Source organism: Trachurus japonicus, chromosome 13, assembly GCF_045865225.1.
Source record: "Trachurus japonicus isolate A0001 chromosome 13, Traja_1.0".
Lineage (NCBI taxonomy): Eukaryota > Metazoa > Chordata > Actinopteri > Carangiformes > Carangidae > Trachurus > Trachurus japonicus.
The window spans coordinates 35,508,563-35,531,000 of NC_140919.1; the positions used below are offsets into that span (position 1 = coordinate 35,508,563).

Here is a 22,438-nt window from a genome sequence, read left to right on the forward strand (position 1 = left end):
ACCAGAGGCTTCGGTGGAGCCAGATTGTGGAGGAGTGGGTTGTGAAACAGCAGCTGCTTAATAAATCACCACAGAATCAGATGGTGGATGCTAAATAGCAGGACTACAATGATCTGGAGTGGTGAGGATGCAGGGGCAATGCTCTCCATCAGCAGCGGTAGCAGCACAGGGGATGATGGCAACAGTAATGGAACTGAGAAAGTGATGATGATGTGTTGAAGGGTTGATATTGCTTTGCAGTGCCAGTTTCAACAAAGTTTATTCACGCAGTGCACAATGAGAGAAAATGTCTCAGAAGGCCTTGCAGTTCTCGAATGTTACATTCTTGATTCTTAGAAGGGAAATCTTGCCTCACGTAGGCGAACACCAATCATTTGTTTCGTGCTGTTACAAGAGTCATGCAGCAAACTGTGGGTCACTCTGCTTTGGAAGACTTGAATACCCAAGAGATTTTTTTCAGTCCAACTTTAACAATGATAACATCCCACTTTTCCTTCGTGGTTTTGCTCAGACAGAAGATTTTAGGCTTGAACCATGTCATAAAATAGAAGGAGGGGGGGGGCATAATAAATGGAACAAGTTAGTAATTTGCCATTCATCCAAACACTTTAAATGGAGGGAAATTTTCCAACCCAAAAACGTGTCCTCCAAAAACCTCAGTAACACCTCTTAACAGCCCTAACTTTAGTGTGTAATGATGATCTTCAAGTAACTCTGGATGTGTAGCCTCTACACACACACACACACACACACACACACACACACACACACACACACACACACACACACACACACACACACACACAGGGCGGCAGATGTCGTGTCTGTCTCTTTAAAACACTGGCTCCTGGAGCTTGGCTGGGATTTGTTGCGGGTAGCAGGGGAGTGCGCAGCTCGGCTCGGCTCGGCTCGGCATGTGCAGCGCTTCACATTCGCTCAAACTGACGCCGTAACCTGCAACTGTCCGGATCAGAGCACGGAGAGGAGAAGCGTTTCATTTATGATCTGGTGAAACCTCTTTATTTTCAGCAGCAGCAGCAGCAGCAGCAGCAGCAGCAGGGCATCCCAGAAACAAGTCTCTGTGTGTGTGAGCGCGCGTCTGTGTGTCTGGGAGTGACATCAAAGTTTTTTCGGGGCGATTTTACTCGCTCGAAATATTCCAGCTGAGGTTCAGGCTCCAGATCGGAGGAGTTTACCTGCTCTCCGGTCAGACCCGGGCGCTGTTTGATGAACGGAGGTCTGATTGTTATTGATGACTTGACACTGAGTGGACCACTGGACCAGAGAGAGGCTGCAGACCGCGGAAGATTTGGCACCGGGAGTGTGTAGAGATGAACTTTGGAGTACTACTTGTTATGGTCTCATTCATCACCGTGGCTTCAGGTAAATAAATGATGGATAGAAATAAGCAGAAATGTATTTCAAAGGCGTCTCTCTCTCTCTCCATCTCTCTCCATGTCTCTCTCTCTCACACACACACTCACTCATGGGGCATATGGCGTGACTGCCTCACTGTCTTTTCGGGTTTTCTGTCCCTCCAGATGGATGTAAATGTTGCATTTAGCTGGATCTTCCCGACACATTTCCTTGACAGCCGTGGGAAGTGAACGCATCCTCTATCAACAAACAAACAAATAAACAAACAAACAAACAAACCAAAAATGATAATAGGAAAATATCAGGCGCATTCAGTTGTGATGTTTACAAGTACAACCGGTGAATGCCAAGATGATGCACGTTTTCACAGTCAGCTCCAAAGGTGGTCACACATTAGGCAACAGAGCAGGTCAAATGAGGCCACACTGTGGCAAAAGTGAAACTATTCCACTCAATTAAAGCCCAGAAAGTGTCAGGGACAGTCGGTCTGACCACCCCCTTTAAAATGTTGCTGGAAATGCACACACTAATAGAAATGCTTTTGCTCATTGTTGATACATTTGAGAGCAGGATTACACATCAATTACAACTGTTGCTCTAATGGTTTTAGTATCAAAACCTTAATCCAAAGCCGAAACAAAAGTAGGCCTCAGAAAAATAAATTTATGGAGTGCATATAATTTCCTTATTTATTCATTTATTTTGCATTATCAGATTAACTAACTCAAGTTTAATTTGAGAAAAAGGAAAGCACATTGATTCATTGAAGGTCCGGATGATTTGTTCAATACAGCACAAGGGACGAACATGCAGTACAGATTTAATCTGAAAACAATGTATTATCTGACATAAATTAATTTACACTTACACATTTTGGGTTAAGGTTACCCTGTAAATACTTCTTTCTTTGTTTGTATAGGACATGTGCATGAGAGTATGGTTGTGTGACTCAACCAGTGGCTCCACTCAGCTACCACTGATTGAGAGTTGGTAGGATAAACATGAAACAAAGGCGATAAAGAAGATGATGACTAGCATGTAAACACAATGTTTGTTACAAAATACCTGGCTGTCTGCACATTCAGTGAACCATTAGCATTCATCTGGAGCCATAATGTGTCTGTCTATGGGGCAAAAGTAGGTTAAACCCAAATATCAAGTCTGTTTTTGTTTTGTTTTTAGGTCTCCGCTGACTCTTGGGTGAAATATCTGACTCTGTAGCTGCTAAATGCTTTTCTGTGTTCATGACTGACATGCTGCCATGTGTTTGGCCGCTAAGCGTAGGGCAGTTTTTTTTGGATCAGTGATACCAAAACATTAAAACCAAAATAAGTTTAAAGTTTGTTAAAAACTGATGAGTCCTTTATCTCTTTCACTGTTGAGCTGAATGTTTTGCAGTTGTAAAAAAAAAACCCAAAATAATCTTATCTTTCACATTTCTACACTGCACACTTTGTCAGCTAGCATGGACTAATACCAATGTATCAGCAGTAAACTAATATCAACTGATATACTACTGTAGGTCCAGCCAAGCTATGGTCCTCTTCTTCACTGATCAACTGCGATTTCACTATAAATCTTGAGCTCTGTGACGACTCCTGGACAGGGAATATTGGAACGAAATGGACTATTTTTAAACATTATTAAACCTTAGTTTAAACCAGACCATATTATAATTTGAATGGTGTACTGAAAACTGGAGTGAAATGGACAATTACATTTGATTCCAGGGATGAAATTAATTATTTTAATGTGTTTTGTTAGTTTTACTGAACACTAGAGTGAAAAAAGGCCGTGATATAAGTGTTGATGTGTTGGAATTACTGGAGTAATATTTTCGTGTATTGTGATTATGTTTGTGTAGCAGTGTGAAGCAGACCGTATCATGGTATGAAACGTGTGGAGTCTTGTCTTGTCCCTCTGTGTTCTAGTCCTCGTCCTGTTTATCTTATAATCCTGTGTTATGTTGTGCTGCTGGCACTGTCGCTATTTGTAGTCTGTTTTTCAGGACCCCAGTAAGTGTAGCTGCTACAGATATGTGGCTAATAAATTAGACTAAACTGAACCTCTTGATGGTAAAGGTACTTTTAAACACCCACACCATCTGCCTACACCTGTTTATCTGGAGTGAGCACTTACTCTCATTCCCACACTTGATTTTATGCAGCTCAGTCCCGGAGGATGAGGTGCCTTTTCATAAAAATACTTGAGAGAAGAGGATTCAAATGGGCATCATGACCTCTGTTGGAGCTCTATTTGGACAAATGCACACTTGTAGATTTGTTGGATTCAGTAGTTTTTTATTTATATGGGAGAAAATGTGTCGTGGTGGTGAGACATGTTTTGTTTGTGGCTGTGTTAAACCTCTGTGTCATGATAGGGGAAAACAACAGTCACCTTCAAAAGCTGCAGTCAATTTGACATACTCGCCCCCTCGCACACAATTAATACGCCTTCAGTCTACACCCTAATATATCTCAATGAATTTTCAGTTATCTTGAGCTGCATTCAGCTGTGGAACTAATTGATGCTAAACAACCCTTAGCTGGTGATTTGTGTCCACTCTGTCCTCCTGCTCATTACTTGGTGACAAATGTGGCTGAAGGCTGACTAAAGCCTCTTGCTGTTCCTCTTGATGAAATGACTCAAGATGATGATGAAACCGCCGCAGAACCTGGTTAGTTGTCTGATGTGACCACGGGCTCGAGTCATGTCGCTGGGATGTTGATGATGTCCCACTTCTTCTGGTACAGTCGCTGATGACATCATCTAGAGATTAGACAACAGGCGAGGAGGACAGTTGGCAAACAAAGGCTGGAGAAGCTCGGCCTGACGCCAGAGGAAATTAACCTGACTTCTCTCTGCTTTGAAATTTAGCTTGCTGTGGCATGTTATCGCCCGCCCGCAGAGATTACTTGGCAATGTCAGAAGAGCTCCTTGGATCTTTTTGGCCTTTTTAAGTATGTAAATGAGCTGAAATCAGAAAAGACACAAGTAAATCTCAGCAAACAGCCCAACAGACGAGCTGCCAGCCTGCTGCTGCCGTCTCACTTGTAAAGTAGAGAGCATGAAAAACGAGTCGGTCTCCGAGCTTTTCTCCGAGTAGGCAGATAGTTGTGTTCCTCGGCAGACGTCAAGCTGCGAGAGCAGACAGGTCAAGGTATGAGGCTGGCTGTCGCTAAAAGGCGCTGGGATCTGAAGAAAAACAGGACGTCCCTCTGTGGCTTTGTTGTTTTCACACATTAGCTTGACAGCAGTACTCTTCTGCCCCTGGGGGAGGATGCAGGGTTAATATTTGTAAATACTAATTAATGAAAGCGGCCCCTGTCATGGAATGCAGCAGCTAGGAGCCAAGAAAGGACAAATATAGCCTGATTCAACAGGGTCTTTCAAGACGTGATTGTGATCGCCCCCTCGGTTTTTACCCTGCTAAACTCTGCGTGTTAGATGAGGCAGAAACGTAGGAGATGCCATGAGCAAGCATGTGGGGGCGTGTGTCACTTTGCAATTAAGACCAATGCAATAACTTGTCTATCAGAGCTGCATGTGGCACTAATGGGCTTTTATTTGACTATGGTTGCTTGCTTTCTCCACTTTTTTTTCCCCCTCATTCGCTTTCTGAGTAAATGGAAAAATTCTCACAGATCAGATGCAATCATGACAATTACCGCATCTAATCGACCATACACACATGATCAGATCATAATGAGTCTGCAGCTCTAATAATGTTAATGCCACGGAAAAGAAAAACAAAGGATCCCATGCACTGACTGTTCATCACTGACTATATTGACAATGTTGCGGTTCTCAGAGCTTCATGATGAAGTGCATGTAGGTGGTGTACACTGCCGTACATACGTTGAGATATAATGAACCAGAGGCTGCCAATCAAAAAGACACCAGCACCATTACCTGGCCTGCATACAGATTACAACAGCTGTAATTGGTTTTTATCATAGCAATGTGTCAAATGACAATGTGAAAATAATATGGCAACATGAAAAGGGCTGCTTGTAGTGATGAACCTTCAGAGAATTACCTCTTGAATCTGTATCTGCCCTTGTTGTCACTACCTGCTAAGAACCAAACAGCAAACAGACACAATTGGCATCCACCTGATGGCTATAATGAATCATTTTCCAGCCAAGTCAGATATTTCCCTCGGGAGATGGTGGAGACCAAAAATAGAGCTAAAATTGAGTGAGCATTGGACTTTGATTCTCAAATGTTTGTCATATCAATTCATTCAGCTAATGTCAATACAAATTAATAACCAGTCTAATAATCACAATGCTCTAAAATCATTCAAAATTATTTATGTAAACAATAGCTGATTAGTAGTCTTAGAAAAAAAAAGAATGACCCACAAATGCTGAAAGGGGAAAAGATTAGATTAATGCCACTGATTAATAGAGAGAAATGAGAGATACAGTAATGTGCATCAAATGAGTAGAGCTGCTTGAATTTACTATACATGTATTTCTCTCTACAAAGCATCTCATCCTCTCATTTGTGCTATTCCACAGCCATGATAACCTCGCAAGAGGTCAGCACGCTCCCACTCACAAAGTCCCCTGTATATTGGGTGACAGCTCAAGGTTGACTGCCATTCACGTCTTATGGATTATCTGAGCTCTGTTTTGTCCCTCGCGCTGAAAGTCTGTGAGCTTTCTAAAAGATGTGTTTAAAAGGTATTACCTTCTTTGTCAGCTTCAGCACAAACATCGTGCATAGTTTGTAACAAAATTGTAACAAACAATGATTTGTTGTAACATTCAACATGTGTGTTGCATTGGACAATTTGCCGACTGTGTTTAATAATCGATTTAACAGGGCAGTGCTGGTACTGTTAAACATTCAGACGTTAATCTCTTATTCTGAAGTCTCCATATCAATAGTTTCATAATGCTGGATGTAAAGAAAGTTGAAGATATACTTTTAGTTCAAAATGCTATAAACTGCTGTGACATATAGAAAAACGCTGTAAAAACCGAAACCACGGCTTAAATCAACTGACACACTAGTTTGTGAAGCATTCTGTGTTTATGTAATTTGTTCTGAAACTCTCTTATAGAGAGAGACATCAGTAGCCGATGTCCTCCAATGCTTGTTCATCCCTTGTAAATGTGAAAGTCATTTCACACCAGAATACCCCAGTTTAATAATTTTCATAGAAATCAAAGCATACTCTAAATTCCTATGCGTAGTTGGATATCTCCGAGGAGCCACCCTGGGCTCTAATGGGCTGTGTTTAAGATCTGACTAAAAACATACTTTCACGGAGGTCCCCATTACGGCCCGTGATGTTTATTTTCTCCATGTGACAAACAGGGTTGACAGAGTTTCTCTTTTCTGAAAGGTGCTTTCAACCGTCGCACCACAATCTTCCTGTCATGGAGCAAACATTACTGTGAAAATGTTCTTCTCACAAGGAAAATGTGTTGCTGTCGTGCTCAAGGTGGCTAAGACTTTTTACTGATTGCACACTTGTCACAGGAGCAGGTTGTTGCTTGTCACTTTGGCCACCTGAAGCTGTTTGCTTTTCTTTTTTTTTTCCTGACAAGACTATTTTCTCTGTGATACAACAACATGGCACTGCATCGATTCTCCTGCATGATAGCTGAAGCTGTAGGAAGTGCTCATTAGCTTTTGTTAATAATCCTCAGTGACCAAAACTGTTTTGCTTTCAATCAGTTTCTCAGCTGTATTTGCATAGCGGATGTCATTATGATTACACTTATTATTTTCCAAAGTGTCTCTCACACTGAACATAAGTTAATTTAAATGAATTTGATATGGAGACATCTGACTTGGTGCTACAACCACATATTACAATTTTACACACAGAACACAAGCATAGCTGGATTTCATTTACTCTGGAAAGGGAATGTTACACAACAAAGAGTCTCTACAAATGTGTACAACAGCAGGGTTTATATAAATCTTTATGAATTGTTGATGTCAAAACAAGTCCTTCACATGACATTTTTTCTTTCCATTTACCACAGAAATCAATAACTATGAAACAACGACCTGTTTTAAACAATGTGCATGGTTTAAAGCTGCTGTCTCAGAGAACTAGCTGAATATATCAGGGATTATACAATAAAATATACAGTTATGCAACTGGTTGTACACTACATTAGTTACAATTTATTTATTCACCAGAGTCCATGGCCTGTACTTATCAAACTGTTAGACCTGAAACATAAAGGATCCTTAACATTTACTCCTATAGGCATAAAATCAGAAAGAATAACTCATTAGCTGAAGTAGTGTGATTAAGAAGAGGGTAGTTTGATCTCATATTTACATTTAAACTTTTGTCAGGATGATGTTTTCATTTTTCTTATTTTGTAATTTATCACGGCTACGAGCAACATAATTCTGGCATTGCTTTTATCTGTATAGTCACTGTCTGAACATTGTCAGAGGTCCAGCAGGATGTCTTGCAGCAGGATTTTGTTTCCATCTGCCACATAAGATACAGTATGCTACATGTAAACTGTTCAAAATCCCAGTTGAATAAATTTTATCTGTGTCAAAATGTGATAACTCTACGGTAAAGGTTTGGTTTTGTTCTGTCTTTCAGAGTAATGAGGCGTTGAGGTGTTGTCATTACACACTTACCAACCATCCTGCCACTGCCATTACACCAGACTAGAAACTTAAAGTCAGGACATTATAGCCTCTATCTCATCAATTATGACTATTAAACACAACACTGTATGTATGTAGTTCTTTGGGTTCTATTAGTGTTTGTTTTTGTGGTAAAATCCGGTTATGATTGAAGGGGATGGGCGCTCACTGTGATGTAACAGCATTACATGAGTTGGGATTTGAATCTGTCCGTGAATCTTTTTGCGTGCATTAAAAACATGGTTCACCACCAGGACATCACAGTAGGCTGTAGGGACACTCCTGCAAAATGAAAATATTGTTAATGTTTTCATGCGAACAAACCGTTGAACGTGTCAACATGTACTCACAACAGATTCTATGAAATGTAATCTAAAGGAAAGTACATTACGTTGTCTAAAAGGATCAGCATACAGGCACATGAATTGATTTAAAGTACATTCGCTCTCTGTAAACAAAGTAGGTGTTGTACGTCAAGACTAACTAGAGGTGCCGTGGCACATTTGAACAGCCCGATTAGTATTCATCCACATCCTGCATTAGTGTTTTGAGCTGTCCTCGCCTGTGACCCTTGGGTGTTAGCTCGGAGCACTCATATTGCTCTTTAGATATTTATTTCAGGTTTATGTCCTGATGGCGACTGGGCCCACAGGGATCAAATCAGTTCATGAAAAGACATAAATCTGCTTACAGCTGAAAAGTGAGGGGTTTATCCTGATGCCTCAGATTTAAGTATAATGTAACGGCGACATGTGGAACAACATGTGTGTCATTAGGTTACTGCTGACTGCTCCTCTCCAATGATAATGGAGGACTTTCATGAAGTCTAGATTATGAGCTGAAAATAATGCCTCAGACAGAGCAGCATAATAATCAGTGGCACAGTGACCATTTCATTTCCTTTACTGTTTTTTTTTTTTTTTGAGAGCGGGAGAGACACCATCTGTTCCTCAGAACCAAACTAAAAGCCATGGCATTTTGAATAATTCATTTTTCTAACTGTAACACATTGTTAGAAGCATTTGGTCTTGCTCTAAAAGCTTACCTTAGGTCTTGAAGCAGTGTGCCTTTCCCTCACAGCCAAGGAAAGATAGTAATGGATCCCCAGAGAGAAGGATATGGGAGTTATCTATATCTCTCTGCCTTACTCCCTCTCTCAGCTTGGGTCTCTCTTCCTTTAAATGCACAGGTCTGCCTGTCTCATTCCCACCTTTCCACCAGCTATCGTCTCTGCCTCTGCAACAGTCCTGATTGACACAGAGATTGGCCATTACCCCATCACATGGGTGATTGCATCCTTGGTACAGGTGGTGTCTTTTGTGAAGATGCACGGCTCTATAGCCGGTATTCTTTAGCAGAAAGCAACAGCAACCGCCATGTTTTGATCTGTTCGTGATATCCAAGGAACAAACGGCGATTACTGGTTGTTATTGGAATATGTGATGCTGCGTGGTAACGTCAGAGTCGACCTTCAAAGACAGATTGCCCACGATTTACTGCTTCGCTACACACAAATGTTTCCAAAACACTCTCCAAAGAAAGATATTCTTGCCTTTCGAATAGATTTGTTGATGTCTGCACTGTTGCAAAGAGATGCTCTGTTAATGAATAGTAGGTGGTAACTCTCATCGATAACATCTGACCACATCTCCTCCTACAGGGGCACGGGTGGAGGCAGGTCCGCCTCAAATATTGGAGGAACCCGCTGATCTAGTTGTTGCCCCGAGGGACCCTGCCATCCTGGAATGCAGGACAGTGGGCGTACCCAGGCCCATTGTCGAGTGGTATAGAAATGGCGAGCGCGTGGAGACCGACAACGAAGACCCCCGTTCCCACCGCATGCTCCTGCCCAGTGGCGCCCTCTTCATCCTGAGAGTCTCACCCGGGCGACGGAACAAACCAGACGCAGGCGTCTACAGCTGTGTGGCCCGCAACTCTCTGGGAGAGACCCGTAGTCGTAATGCTTCGCTGGAAGTTGCAAGTAAGGCTCTAATGTAATTGATTACTGGCCTAAAAGCGTGTGTGTGTTCATGAGTAAGTGTTCTTTTGCACTCCACATGCCTGTGTGTGTACAGTATACAGATGCTTACTTGTGTGTCCCAGATCCTTTCTCAACTGTCTGGCAGTTTCATGGAAGACCACTAGAGAGTTGGCCGTGCTTAAGACTAATGACATGGAACAACCAAACTGCAGGAAGCCGCCCCAAAAGCAGATGGTGGTGAAGGTGGAGATAAATGCAGTAGTGAGTGCTGGCCTGTGGATTTTTCCCTAATTACAGGTTACTGCAACAATAAATGAATGGATTGGTCCTGCAGTCCTTTATCTTTTTGTATTAGATTAATTCCAGCTTCGCAGGAGTCAACTTAATCAACATAAACAACTTTTTAGGGACCGCAAAGGTCAAATGACTATAGTAATAATATATGTTTAGTGCTGGTCTCATGTGAAACAAATACAGAGGGATGTGGCCTCTGGGAGGTCACCTGAAGATCGTATTAGCGCAGAGTGAGCTGTTCCACAGTTTCCATATTGGCGGTTTTCGCCTGTCACTCACAAATGGCACACTATTATACATTATGTATAACTTTAATTAGCCTAAATCACATTTAAACAAGGGATTAAAGTCCACCTCCTGCACAGTTGTATATTTGCAGTTTTGCGGTAGCAGTTGTATGTTAAAAATTTTAACATCAGTCAACATGGACTGACTCATGGCACATCATCAAGTTTTGTTTTTGGTTCTTTGTGTTATCTTCATCTTTCAGTCCTGGAGTTTTGCTGCTTGCATGAAATGACTCTCCCTGTGGCTTTCCTCTTTAACCTTTGTTGACTCTCACGCCCTAATTTCCTGTCACATTTCTATTTAATTCAATAGGGAAAAATGATGATAACACTGATATTAATACAATAAAGGGAAGTTTTCTGTCCAGCACACGTATTGGTCATCATCAAAGGGGAACGGGTATCTGCAATTGTTGTGATAAAATTAAATGTTCCTCCTAACAATAATAACCATTATGTTGTCAGCACCACATCTGCCTGACTGCTTGTTGCCACAAATTTGTTATGTTTTTAACTTGACTGGTCTGTGGAGCATCAACAATAGACTAGTGTTGAATCAGATTTTGTTTTCCAAAACATCAATTCAACTGAACAGAATAAATTTGAACAACTTTGGTGACATAGTGAATCCACTATACTTTGCACTTCACTCCCACAGTTGTACACAGCTTTTCTGTGTTTTCTTTTAGCCAGACTCAGAAACAACGGAGTGCTTGAGATGATTTCTGTTAAACTCAAGTGTTTTGGAAAGCTGTAGAAGGCTTTTGCTTCTTGTCCTAATCACTACCTTTGCTGCCAAAGTCTGAGTCTGTCAGATCTTCACAATGGAGATGGTGAATGCGAGTGTTTTCATGATTAATGGAGAAGAACAAGAGAACAGCATTAAAGCTTCTACCTGCATGACATTTCATGTCAACAACATATAATATGAAGAAATGTTCTTGTTTATCAGGATTATTTATGGAAAAACAACAGGAACGTCTCTCAGACATATTCACTGATGTTGATGCCTGGATTTAGACCACATGATAAAATATATTTCAAGTATGGTATAGTTCGATCTTGAATTTAACTTCTCTAAAGTCTATTTTAGTGTATTAAAATATGGCAAATGACAATGGAGCATGTCTTTGTACAAAACATATGAATAGTTGATATAATATGATACAAATAAATAATCAATTAACTGGGAAAGAGAATGATAATTATTTAATATTTAATGTTCACATTGCTTTTCCTTCAACCTTAAACTTTGATGTCAGGATAATTAGTCTCGCTCGCCAGACCCTCCTCCAGAGAAGAAGGGTAATTCTGACAGCATTTGTTGCTGTTTTCTCATTTTTTTACAAACTAAACAATCAATCAAACCTTAATTAAAATAACCTTTGGTTGTTGTTTTTACAAATGATGGATTTTTTTTTTTTTTTCCAGTTTGGTGTTATTTATTTCAGTCTTCAAGTAGATCTTTCACCACTGGTAGGGACAGCCATCTTGGATGTTTCTAAGGACAGCACAGACACCGTGAGTGACACCACTACACCTCTCTGTGTGTACCGACAGGATCATGCGTGTGAGTGTAGCATGCCATGTAGTGTTTTCTTTGTGAAAGACATGATGCCGCAGAGTACAGTGGGGGGATTATGTGCTTTCTCATATCTTGGTGAGCGCACTGAGGTAAAAAGCTCCCACTAGGAGCCAGATCTATTATTTTCCCTCCTTTCGTCCAGAACACGTGCCATTGTCTTCCTTCGTTCCTAATTGTACCAGTGTGGTTCGGCCCAGGGCTGAACTGCAGCTCTCTCTTTGGCATGAGGAAATGGATTAGTCAGTGGGTTGATTAGGAGAAGAAGCATAACAGATTAGCAAGGTCGAATTGTCCTCGTTAGAAAAAAGAAAAAGAAAACACGTAACAGCAATTTGAGCCCAGTCTTATCTTCCACCATACCGAGACTTCCTTTCTGACAGTGTGCAAGTGCTCATGGCTGTCTGACCTCATCTGTAGCTCGTGTCCAAAAATAGGGACAGCCTCCTTAGACATACCGTATATTGGGAAACCATAAGTAGCTGCGACTAATGCAAATATCCGAGCTGAGACAAGATACTGTCACAATGCCTCTTTTAAATTGTTGATAATGAAATTTTGCTTTCTGTGGCGTTGCAGATTACAGTACAGTCATATCGGTGAAGGGATGACTCACCTGCAGGCACTGGGTGACTAACTGTATTAATAAGTGGCTGTTTTGTTCTAATCTCGCTGCCTGCGGCCAGCGAGGGCATATGCTAAGACAGCATGGTGGTGGTCTTAGACTTCCCCTCCCCTCTGTGTGAGGTTGTGCTGACTGTGGGGTAAAGAGTGACCCAATTAGCTCTGGCAGGGAGGTGGCGGGGTGGGGGTGTGGGGGTGTGTGGGGGGGGTATGCAGTGTTAATGAGGGGCCAGTTTTAAGCTGGTGGTCTTGCAGAAATGCGTGTGAGAGTGTTAGCGGCGGCTGTGTGTGAGGCAGGAGTCCGAGGGACAACAGGTGGGAGGAGGAAGAGCTTAAAGCCCCCACTGAGCTGTAATTAATACCAATGCATCTGTTGGACGGTTAGTACAGCTCTGAGTACAACGAAGGCACTAACCTGTTTTTAACCACATTAATTACTCATTTATTGTCAGCGAATGATGCATAATGTATTGTGCTGCATGACTAAGAGTTTTCTCGCACAGATTTACTCCTCACTCAGTCTCTCTATCCACGTTAGGCTGGAATTGCCTCTTTGGAGATACACATCTTTCCAGACCTACGTATGTGGTCCGTGAGTCACATCGCTCTCGCAGCTTTACAGCACTTCTCACAGTCAGAGGTGAAACATGTCGGATATCAGATGCACAAATGAATGGTATAGCTGACTGTTGTAATAAATACAATTTTCAATTTTTCAAGTCAGAGTACAAAAACTGTTTAGGTTGCATGTATAAATATGATTTGGACTTAACGTATACAAGCGTTTATTGAGTAGTAGAGTTAGTTTTGATGATTAGCCTTAGCGGTCCACAGACTTACATAAGTATGATTAACATACGTGATTCACACCATTGGTGTCATGAGTGAGTCAGTGTCGTGCAGCCAAATGTTCACTAAGTGTGTACCAACTCCCCAAGTTACCGTGGTGTTATTTCATTGCTTTTACTTTGACCGATAAACTGTGTTTTAGGTATTTAGACTGTGTAAAATGTAGGAATTTTAAGGCAGTAAGGTGGCAGATATAACCCTGTCTGCCCCCCTTGGAGAATTAATCAGGTAGGATACAAAGCTAAGTTTATTACCCAGCCAGAAAAGACTAGGTAACAGGAATGGCTTAACTTCTGGAAGCAGCTCTATATCTTATGTTAAGGTGATTCCAGGCCTGTTCACAGACAAGAGCGATAGCAGACCTAAAGCTTCACAGGGAACCGCTGTAAATGTGAAATTGAATTGCACCAGTCTGCACCCAGTGTTTCATTCTGAGCCTGCACGATATGCAGAGGAGGCAATCTGCACACCACCCAAATCTCAATATTTTGTGGACCTGGGTGGCTGATCCAACATCCAGTTGGGAACTTTTCTCAATTTCTGTATTTCATAGTTTGTGTGTACCCACACAACCTTTACTTGGAGCTCTGTTGGGAAATGAATGCCATGGAAAAACAAAGCAGAACACCTTATTAGTGTGTCCGTAGTAATAAGGTTGGACATGTGTGGTTAACACACATATCTAAAAGCAGACATAGAGTCAGAAGGTCTGTTATTATGGTAGCCAGTGTTAACTTAACAATATCTCTCTATTATTGTTTATTTCTGAGATACCATTGACTAAGCCAAAATTTAATTCTCTAACAGTGTGTTTACCAACTTTAATATTCAGTCACAAGAACAACTGCAGTCCCTCAGATGTTAATGAGATGTGAATATGGAAATAGGCATAAGGCATAAGCATTTTTGATCAGCTCCACACAAAAATGAACTGATATAATTGGCCAATTACTTGAGATAACTGTATTGAAAATATGTAACAAAGCCACTGCTTACTGATCTGTACAGGACAATGAATTTAATGTTGGCTGTCCTTTTGTGGTGCTACCTATTTCCCTCTGTAGCAGAAGGTGATGGTATGATCATTTTATCCCACTGAAACTGGGAGCAGTTGTGATTCCTTATATTTTCCAAAAAGCTCTTAGAACAATGAAGACACCATATAGCTACCCACTGGCAGTGAAATAAACAGTGACACATACAGTATAATTCATCCACGGTATGTTATGGGGCTAAGATGTGCACTGCTGCTTTCTTGGCCAGGCAACCACTGTAAAAGAGAATTTGATCTCAGTGGGTTTCACCTGGTTAAATGAAGGTTATAAAAAGAATAAAGTGGATATGCCTTTGTATCTCAAATAAAAGAAGGAAATATCTGAGGCAAATGCTGACTTAACTTCTGAGTCATAGAGGTTTGTGTCAAAATCGAAGCAGCATTCACAAACTTCAGTTCAGTAACACCAGCCTTTTCAATGCACATTTGCTGTTAAAGAATTTTGTTTTCTTTTATGCTTAATTGCGATGTTATGTTATGTTTTTTGTATAGCCTCCTTTCAGACTTCCTCATGGTAAGGAGCTAGCTTAATTTTTTCCTTTTTCTCTCCATTCTTTTTCTTTTTTTGTTACTCCAGGCTGCCAGTGATCGGCTGAATGGCCTGGCTGTTGGAAAACCAGAATAATGAGACAGTGGGAGTGGAGTGAAATCTCTTCCTCCATTCTTCCAAATACCGTTTTATGCTTTGCTTTTAAAGCAAATTAAAACAGGGAGAAAAAAAAAACAGCTTCTTTCACAAATTCATGAATGTCTGTCTGTCTCAGTGAGAAGACAGTCACATGGTGTGGCGGGATTAAAATAAAGTAGGACAAATAAAAAATAAAACTTGCTTAAAAGGCTTTAGAGCCAGATGTTCCTCTTACTCCTGATGAGGGATTACGAAGGAATCAAAGTTCTGGTTGCAGCTTGTTTTCTTGTCTTCCTCTGCTCTGCGTTTCCTTTTCACTGGAGACAGTGCAGATATACATCGTCCCTGATGAACACGCTTTGGCGTAGTTTGTTTCTCAGGCGCATTTAAAATTGTCCGCCTAAATTTCATCCTGCAGCTGTGCAAGGCATCACAGCTACGGTTTATATGAGCCCTGTCAAACCTCTGCAATGTCTGTTAATGTCTGTAATTGAAACATCATTACATTTTCGGAAAGTGGTGGAATTTATGTCCAAAAGTTTGTCATAAAGACCATTTGCCCTGGAGTCACTTCTCATCCTCCATCAACACAATCAGACAATGGATGGATTAAAGCAATCTCTCTTCTCTGTAGGCAAAGCCTCCATTAGCTGTGACAGGGCAGTATCATGGCAATGGGATTAGACCACCTCCCTAACGGGTTTACTGCTCTCTGAAATAAAAGAACAATAGGAGCCAGACACTGGATTGTGTCAGGCTCTTAAACATGAGCACATCGTCTGTCCTTTAACCTCTGGTCCCAGCCTCCTACCTGTCTGATGTGACAGTACTGAGCATGGTAACTGTTCACACATCTGTCTGGCCCACGCTATCTGCTCTCCGCTCTCCGCTCTCACTGTCACCTCGAGTTCGGGAAAAAAAGCTTTTTTCTCCTCCTCTATCCTGTCAGTCACGCTCACCCGTCATGTTTCCTTCAACTTGCTGTAAATGGTCTGTGAACTGTTAAGTAATTTGCCCATTGGCGGCTTAATGTTCAGCAAAGTCACAATCAATTAACAGAGAAAACACCATCCACGCCATTAAAATCAGCCTTATACACATGCAATACAAAGTGTAAATGCAGTACGATTTTCTGGTGAGTAATCACTCTTCCTCCCTCTGTTCATTTTTCCAAAAACACTAACAGATGGCCTTTCTGCTGCTCCTCTCTACTAAACACCAGAGATAAATGTCACTTAAAAATCAAGTGATGAGTATTCTCGGGGAGATTAAATCTCCTAATCTGTATATCCCTGTAATATTAAAGTTATGAAAATGAATGGGCACGCTCGGAATTGCGCCCACAGAAATAATGATGAAACCGCCAAAAGTCATTTATCCCCGTGTTGCCGTTATTTAAGCTCACAGGAAGTGCCTTGGGGACTGTGAGGATTTGTCTCTGCAGAGACAGGGCCAAACATCAGCTGCCCTGAAGTAACCATGCACCCAGTCTGAGCCCAGCGTGGACGGGCGGAAGCGAGAGCGTGGAGCCTGGTCTAGGAGATTACTTGGCAGACCTAGTCGTGTTATGTCTGAGAAGTAAAGCTAGGGACAGCGGCCCCTCGGAGGGAGGGGGTAGGGGTTTCTGAGGGAGATTGGTTGATCATCATCACATAAAAAACATCCGTGGGAAACTCTGTTTGGCATGGCGGACTTTAAAGCCGGAGCAAGGAAGGATCACATTAACTTGAACACAGCTTCAAAGAAAATTTTGGAGCTCGTGTTGTGCAGTGTTTGGGGATATATTCTGCTCTCTGGCATGTGTTTCAACCCTCAAATGTCCCACTTTCTGAGAGTCTGTGCCTGGGGAGACTCTGGGTTTCAAATGCTAAAGGTGTGTGCGTGCATGTGTGTGTGTGTGTCTATGGGTATCTGTGGGTGTATGTGTGTGCATTTCAGGGATTAGCTCTCTGCCCATAACTTTTTCACTTCAGTCACCATGGCAGTGAAACAAAGGTCTCTGTGCGCACATCTAACCAGGCCTTACAGATGGAGGTCTAAAAATAATGCAGTGCTTTCAATTAGCCCTTCAGCTCTGCAAAGCATTTTGAAACGGGCAGCCAAGTGAACAGGGTCGGTGTTATTTGGTGAACAGACCTTTGAGAGCAGGGCGAGTGGCTTCACTGGTTTTTGTCCACCCATGTCTTTGCTGTAGCTCCTGCGAAGGTTCCTAATTGTCCTGGATCTATAGAGCATTTTACGTCTCTGTATAGGAGATGTCCACACTGTGCCTACAAGCACCCCCCCACCACCCTCAGGTCAGCTCCTCCGATGTCACATATTCACTTAATATGAGACGTATTTCAGTATTTGACTATGAGTAATAATTAAACTATCACTGCTGTAATGAGAGATTTAATAAGGTCAGAGAGTTCGGAAATTCAAAATTAGTTCATTTGATTAAGACTTCTAACGTCTCTTTTGCCTGTAAATGTCACTGCAGTGAAAATAAGGGGGGTGGGAGGTTCCCTCGCCCATGTGGTTAAGCGGAAACTTCCACTTCATGTCAATAAAGTTTAAAGACAAGGGCAAGTGACGTATGGATTTACTGATGTCCAATGCAGACCTGAAGGAAATCTGTCTGCCACCTCACTATGTTTTATAATATTCATGGCCATTTACCCAAGATAATAATGGCTGTCAAATGAGAGCGAGGAATGTGTTTTCCTCTTTGAACGGCTGTGATAAAGTCACTTTAGATGAGGTTTCATCAGGCCTTGTGGGTGTGAATATATTGTATTAAAGGCCAGGCCTGCCATGTTGACATAGACCTGTCTCAGCGAACTGGTGGATAATTAATGTGGCATAGATTTAGTTATATGTACTCAGAGTAATTGGCTTAGAAGTAAGTGCTTAGTTAAATTGATTTAAGGTGGATTACAGTAATGTCACAAATCCTAATGACACTAACTAGATTACACCACTGTTTGCTGGAACTCTTTATGCCTGTTAAGGCTTTGTGTTTTATCAGTATCACAGAGCACCTGCAGTCCATAATGGTCATGTTTGAAATGTGCAGTCATTTTTCTAAACAATGGGTTGATGATTTAACAAGAAAAACCAAAAATAATTATTGGAAATTAATCACAGCAGCCTTTTTCTCTGGCTAAAATGGGAACTGTGGCAAACAAATTAAATTAAAATGTAATTTTCTGCAGCACACTGTCGCACACTAATGCATGGTGATGGATCTTGTGCTGCCTCCTGTACTGATGCCATCTGCATTTCATCTCTTCAAAACTTGCACAATAGTAAGCTCAACAGGTAGTTTATTAGGAGCTTCCATTTTCCACACCGACACATAGGACAATTGCAGCATATTGAGCCCTAAACAGTATTTTAGACTTAAGAAAGTTGTTGTGTGAGTATTTGTATTTTAGAACACAACTAAAGAAAATGATTTCTGGATGAATATTTGATAAGTTTGGCAAATAACTGTATCTAAGAGTAGACGTTATCATCTGTAACCAACCTCACCAAATAATAATATCTGACTCCTTTCCCTTTAAAGCAGAAGTAAGTGGTCCGGTCGTTTTCGCTAATGCTGCGTTCCAGGCAGGCTTTTGAAATCGTAAATTACAGCTTCAAGTCACAACTTACGACTTTGTAGCCTTCCAGGCAACCCACTCGTGTTTTTCCGACCTGTTTTACCGGTGAAAGTCACTATAACGGCCACTCGTAACTTCCGACCGGTGAACTCGTACCAGATCGAACTGGTACGACTTCACGGTCGGAAAAATACGAGTTTCCTTGAACGCACCATAACAGTCCTCGTCCCTACGTCGCCACATTCACGGCGTTCCTTGGCTGCACACACAGCCCTGCATGCCGTTCTCTCTCCTCATTGGATAAAAACTGTAGGATACGATAAATGTTTTCTCCTCAGCTCAGAGCAGAGCAGAGTGACCGACAGACCCGTGATTCAGTCCAAACACTCTATGTAAGTGATTGCTGTCGGAAGATATAACTATTTAAGACTTATATTAACACAAATATATCACTTACTTCTGCTTTAATGCTATAAGCTACTGGAGGTAGAGAGTAGAGCATGCGAACACAAAAGTATAAAAAAAACCCACTACCCTCCAAACTCTTGACAGGCCTGCCTTGCCCATAATGAAAGGATAATTGTTTTTTGGGGTTTGGGATTTGGTGATCATTCAACTGACCATTGAGCCGTATGTAAAAATTAAGCTTTAATGTTCAGTCTGTTGCTGTGGACTGTAGAGTGACAGAAAAACAGGTGATCTTTCATCTCTGTGTCTGTGAAAGTTCACTAAAATATTAATGGGAGTGTAAAACGAGATTGCATTGATTGATTATACACTTTGGTTGTGGAAAAAAAAAAAAGATGCAGGATGTGGTCCAACATGGGGACTGAAACTCTTTGAGTGTATACGTGTGTGTTTGAAAATGCGAGCCTGTCAGCATCCGAGCGTCAGTCTCCATTGTGCATGAGGTCTCATGAGAAAGCTCCAGTTCACAGTTCACACTAAGGCTTTCATCTGTCAATCACAGCGAAAGATTAGAAGATATCAAAGGTCGCCCGTGTCAGACTTCTCATCCTGTAGTCATCCACAGGGTGGCAGGAGTGCAAGTCAGGGTTGACGCAGGACAGGCACAGACTTTGCAGTGGGAGCTGTGCTGCGCATTTGTAGGATAGTGTTTGAAATCAAAGACACAATCCTTTCATCAATGCAGAGGCCATTTTCCCTCTCACACTTCAGCTAAATTATGAATGCACTGTTATTTGTTTACTCCGTGTTGGATCGAGAGGTGTGCATTATTCATCTGCTCTGACAGGAGAGACAGCAGAGTAGGACACAGGCCTGAGACCACATTTAAAAAGAGCAAAGAAGAGGTTTCACAAAAAAAAGAAAAGAAAAAAGCCTGAACAAACTGGTGTTCTTTTTGATGATAACTGGCCATCTGTCTGTGCTGCTGCTCACTGACCTGTGGGTCCGATTTCCAGGTTTTATTTTAAATACATCAGGCTGACAGGGAATCTGAAGCTAATAAGATTAATTTGTGTTTTCCTCTTAGCCCTGAAAAAAGATTTCCGGCAGGCCCCGAGTGATGTGGTGGTGGCTCTTGGTGAACCTGCTGTGTTCGAGTGTGTGCCTCCAGAAGGATTCCCAGAACCCACCGTGTACTGGAGACACAACGGCTATCGAATCGGCACCGAGGACAGGGGCATCTCTGTGAGTTGAACTAAAGGTTTAAAGGCTAATTTTTCCTTAGTATAGTAGTGCCAGTGCCAGTCGAGAGCTTGGTTTGTGGTGTTTTCTTATATAACTCTGTATATAGTCTTAATGATATGAAGCACAGAACTACTACAGTGTTTTATACCACTGAAACTTTTAATTAGTGAATCATATACTGTAGCTTCTGTGACTGTGAAGAGCAACGTTTAATGCAGTGTGGGTCTGGTGTTATTTTTCTCATTAATAATAAATTCCATGAAAAGACCAAAGCTAACAATGAACTGAACCTATAGCAGTGATATTATCTGTGTAGCTAACAAAGCTTGAGCTTATTTCATTGGGCTTTGCACAGAAGCTATTAAAAATGTCATCAGTGAATTATACTGAAAGCATTGAGGGACAGACTGAAGCATTGTTGGTTTTGAGCTTTTCATGGGATTTGTTGACAGTAATAAAAAAAGAATGTCCCCATCATTATCTGTGAAGACTGTAATAGCTTAGCCTTTAATTTTCACTACATTAACTATAATCCTAAAGCATCAATAACAAGTGTCCTTCTCCTTTAACATTTAATACCAATACCCTGCATTCCAACAGAAAGACAGTCACATATCCACAACTGAAATCTTTTAAAGTGTTTCAATAGCCCATAATTCAATGCAATTTGTTTCCTCTAGACTGGAAAATGTCTGCTTTTGTTGTCACTTTTATTCTCTCCTCTCATGTGTAAAATCAATAAATGTACACAATCTCTGGTTGTTTTGGACAAACGTTCTTCCTATTATTGAACACTACACTACACAAATACACCATTTAGTGCTGCATTGGAATTGAATTACCAAAAAGCACTTAGTGTCAGTGTCACAACACTGAATATCACATAGCAGATTCATTGTCACTAATGCTTTCAATAGCATATTACTGTTATGCTTGGTCAAGGTGTAACTAAATTTATCATTCTGACATAGTTAATTTAATTTCAAATCACACATCATATTCTATAAAATAATCTATATTATTTTATGTAATAATCTTATCACAGCTCTGAAATCAAAGTTACTGTAAAACTGGAATATTTTTCTTCTGTACTGTAGTGGAGTTGAAGGAGGTTATTAAAGCAGAAGTAAGTGATATATTTGTGTTAATATAAGTCTTAAATAGTTATATCTTCCGACAGCAATAATTGAACTGAAGTTAAGCACAAGTACCTTGAGGAGTAATTGTAGGCTGCTTGCATTCTACCACTTTACAAAAACATATTCCAATAACAGTGCAAATTGTTTCCAGATGGGGATGGGTTCTCCATTTAAACCTGGTGTAATAACACTGGTGTATTCATTAGGAGAACCCAGAAAACTGAAGCTGTCACTGTGTTGTTTTTCAGATGGACGGGGGCAAACTCATCATCTCTAACACCAAAAAGAGGGACGCTGGCATGTACACTTGCTCAGGCACAAATTTGGCTGGCGAAAGAGAGAGTGATCCTGCAGAGCTGGTGGTGTACGGTGAGTTCCTGCATGGTTTTCTTGCAAAAGCAAATCTATGTGCATCTGTATGACGTCTTTTACTGTAAAAGGCACAAGCTGGACATGTCTGAAGCTTTTTCTCCTGCCTCAGAGCGTCCCGTGTTGGTACGAAGGCCGGTGAACCAGTTGGTCATGGAGGAAGAGACAGTTGACTTCCTCTGTGAGGTCCATGGAAATCCCGCTCCCACTGTGCGGTGGCAGAGAGAAGAAGGAGAGCTTCCCCGTGGGAGGTGAGAGTCACGGACATGAGCACAGACAAACAGAGGGTCAGACTGGTGATGCACATGCAGAGGCTGAAGAAGAAACAGTTCTACCATAGAGGAGTTGTGCGATGGATTATCAGCACATGTGACC

General features: G+C 41.3%; 1 protein-coding gene across 4 annotated transcripts in view; it reads left to right on the top strand.

The window, feature by feature from the left end:
• Positions 1 to 810: 810 nt before the first annotated feature.
• LOC146976424 (roundabout homolog 2) overlaps positions 811 to 22,438 on the top strand; it is a 57,438-nt gene continuing 35,810 nt past the window's right edge. For 3 of the 4 annotated variants that reach the window (XM_085796219.1, XM_085796222.1, XM_085796223.1), the window contains exons 1-5: positions 861 to 1,383; positions 9,677 to 9,997; positions 20,398 to 20,555; positions 21,943 to 22,063; positions 22,176 to 22,314. In XM_085796219.1, coding sequence (XP_085652345.1) covers positions 1,332 to 1,383; positions 9,677 to 9,997; positions 20,398 to 20,555; positions 21,943 to 22,063; positions 22,176 to 22,314 — 791 coding nt within the window. In that variant the 5' untranslated portion in view covers positions 861 to 1,331. Of the gene's footprint in view, positions 1,384 to 9,676; positions 9,998 to 20,397; positions 20,556 to 21,942; positions 22,064 to 22,175; positions 22,315 to 22,438 lie in introns of all 4 variants that reach the window. The other variant, XM_085796220.1, reaches the window with a different exon arrangement.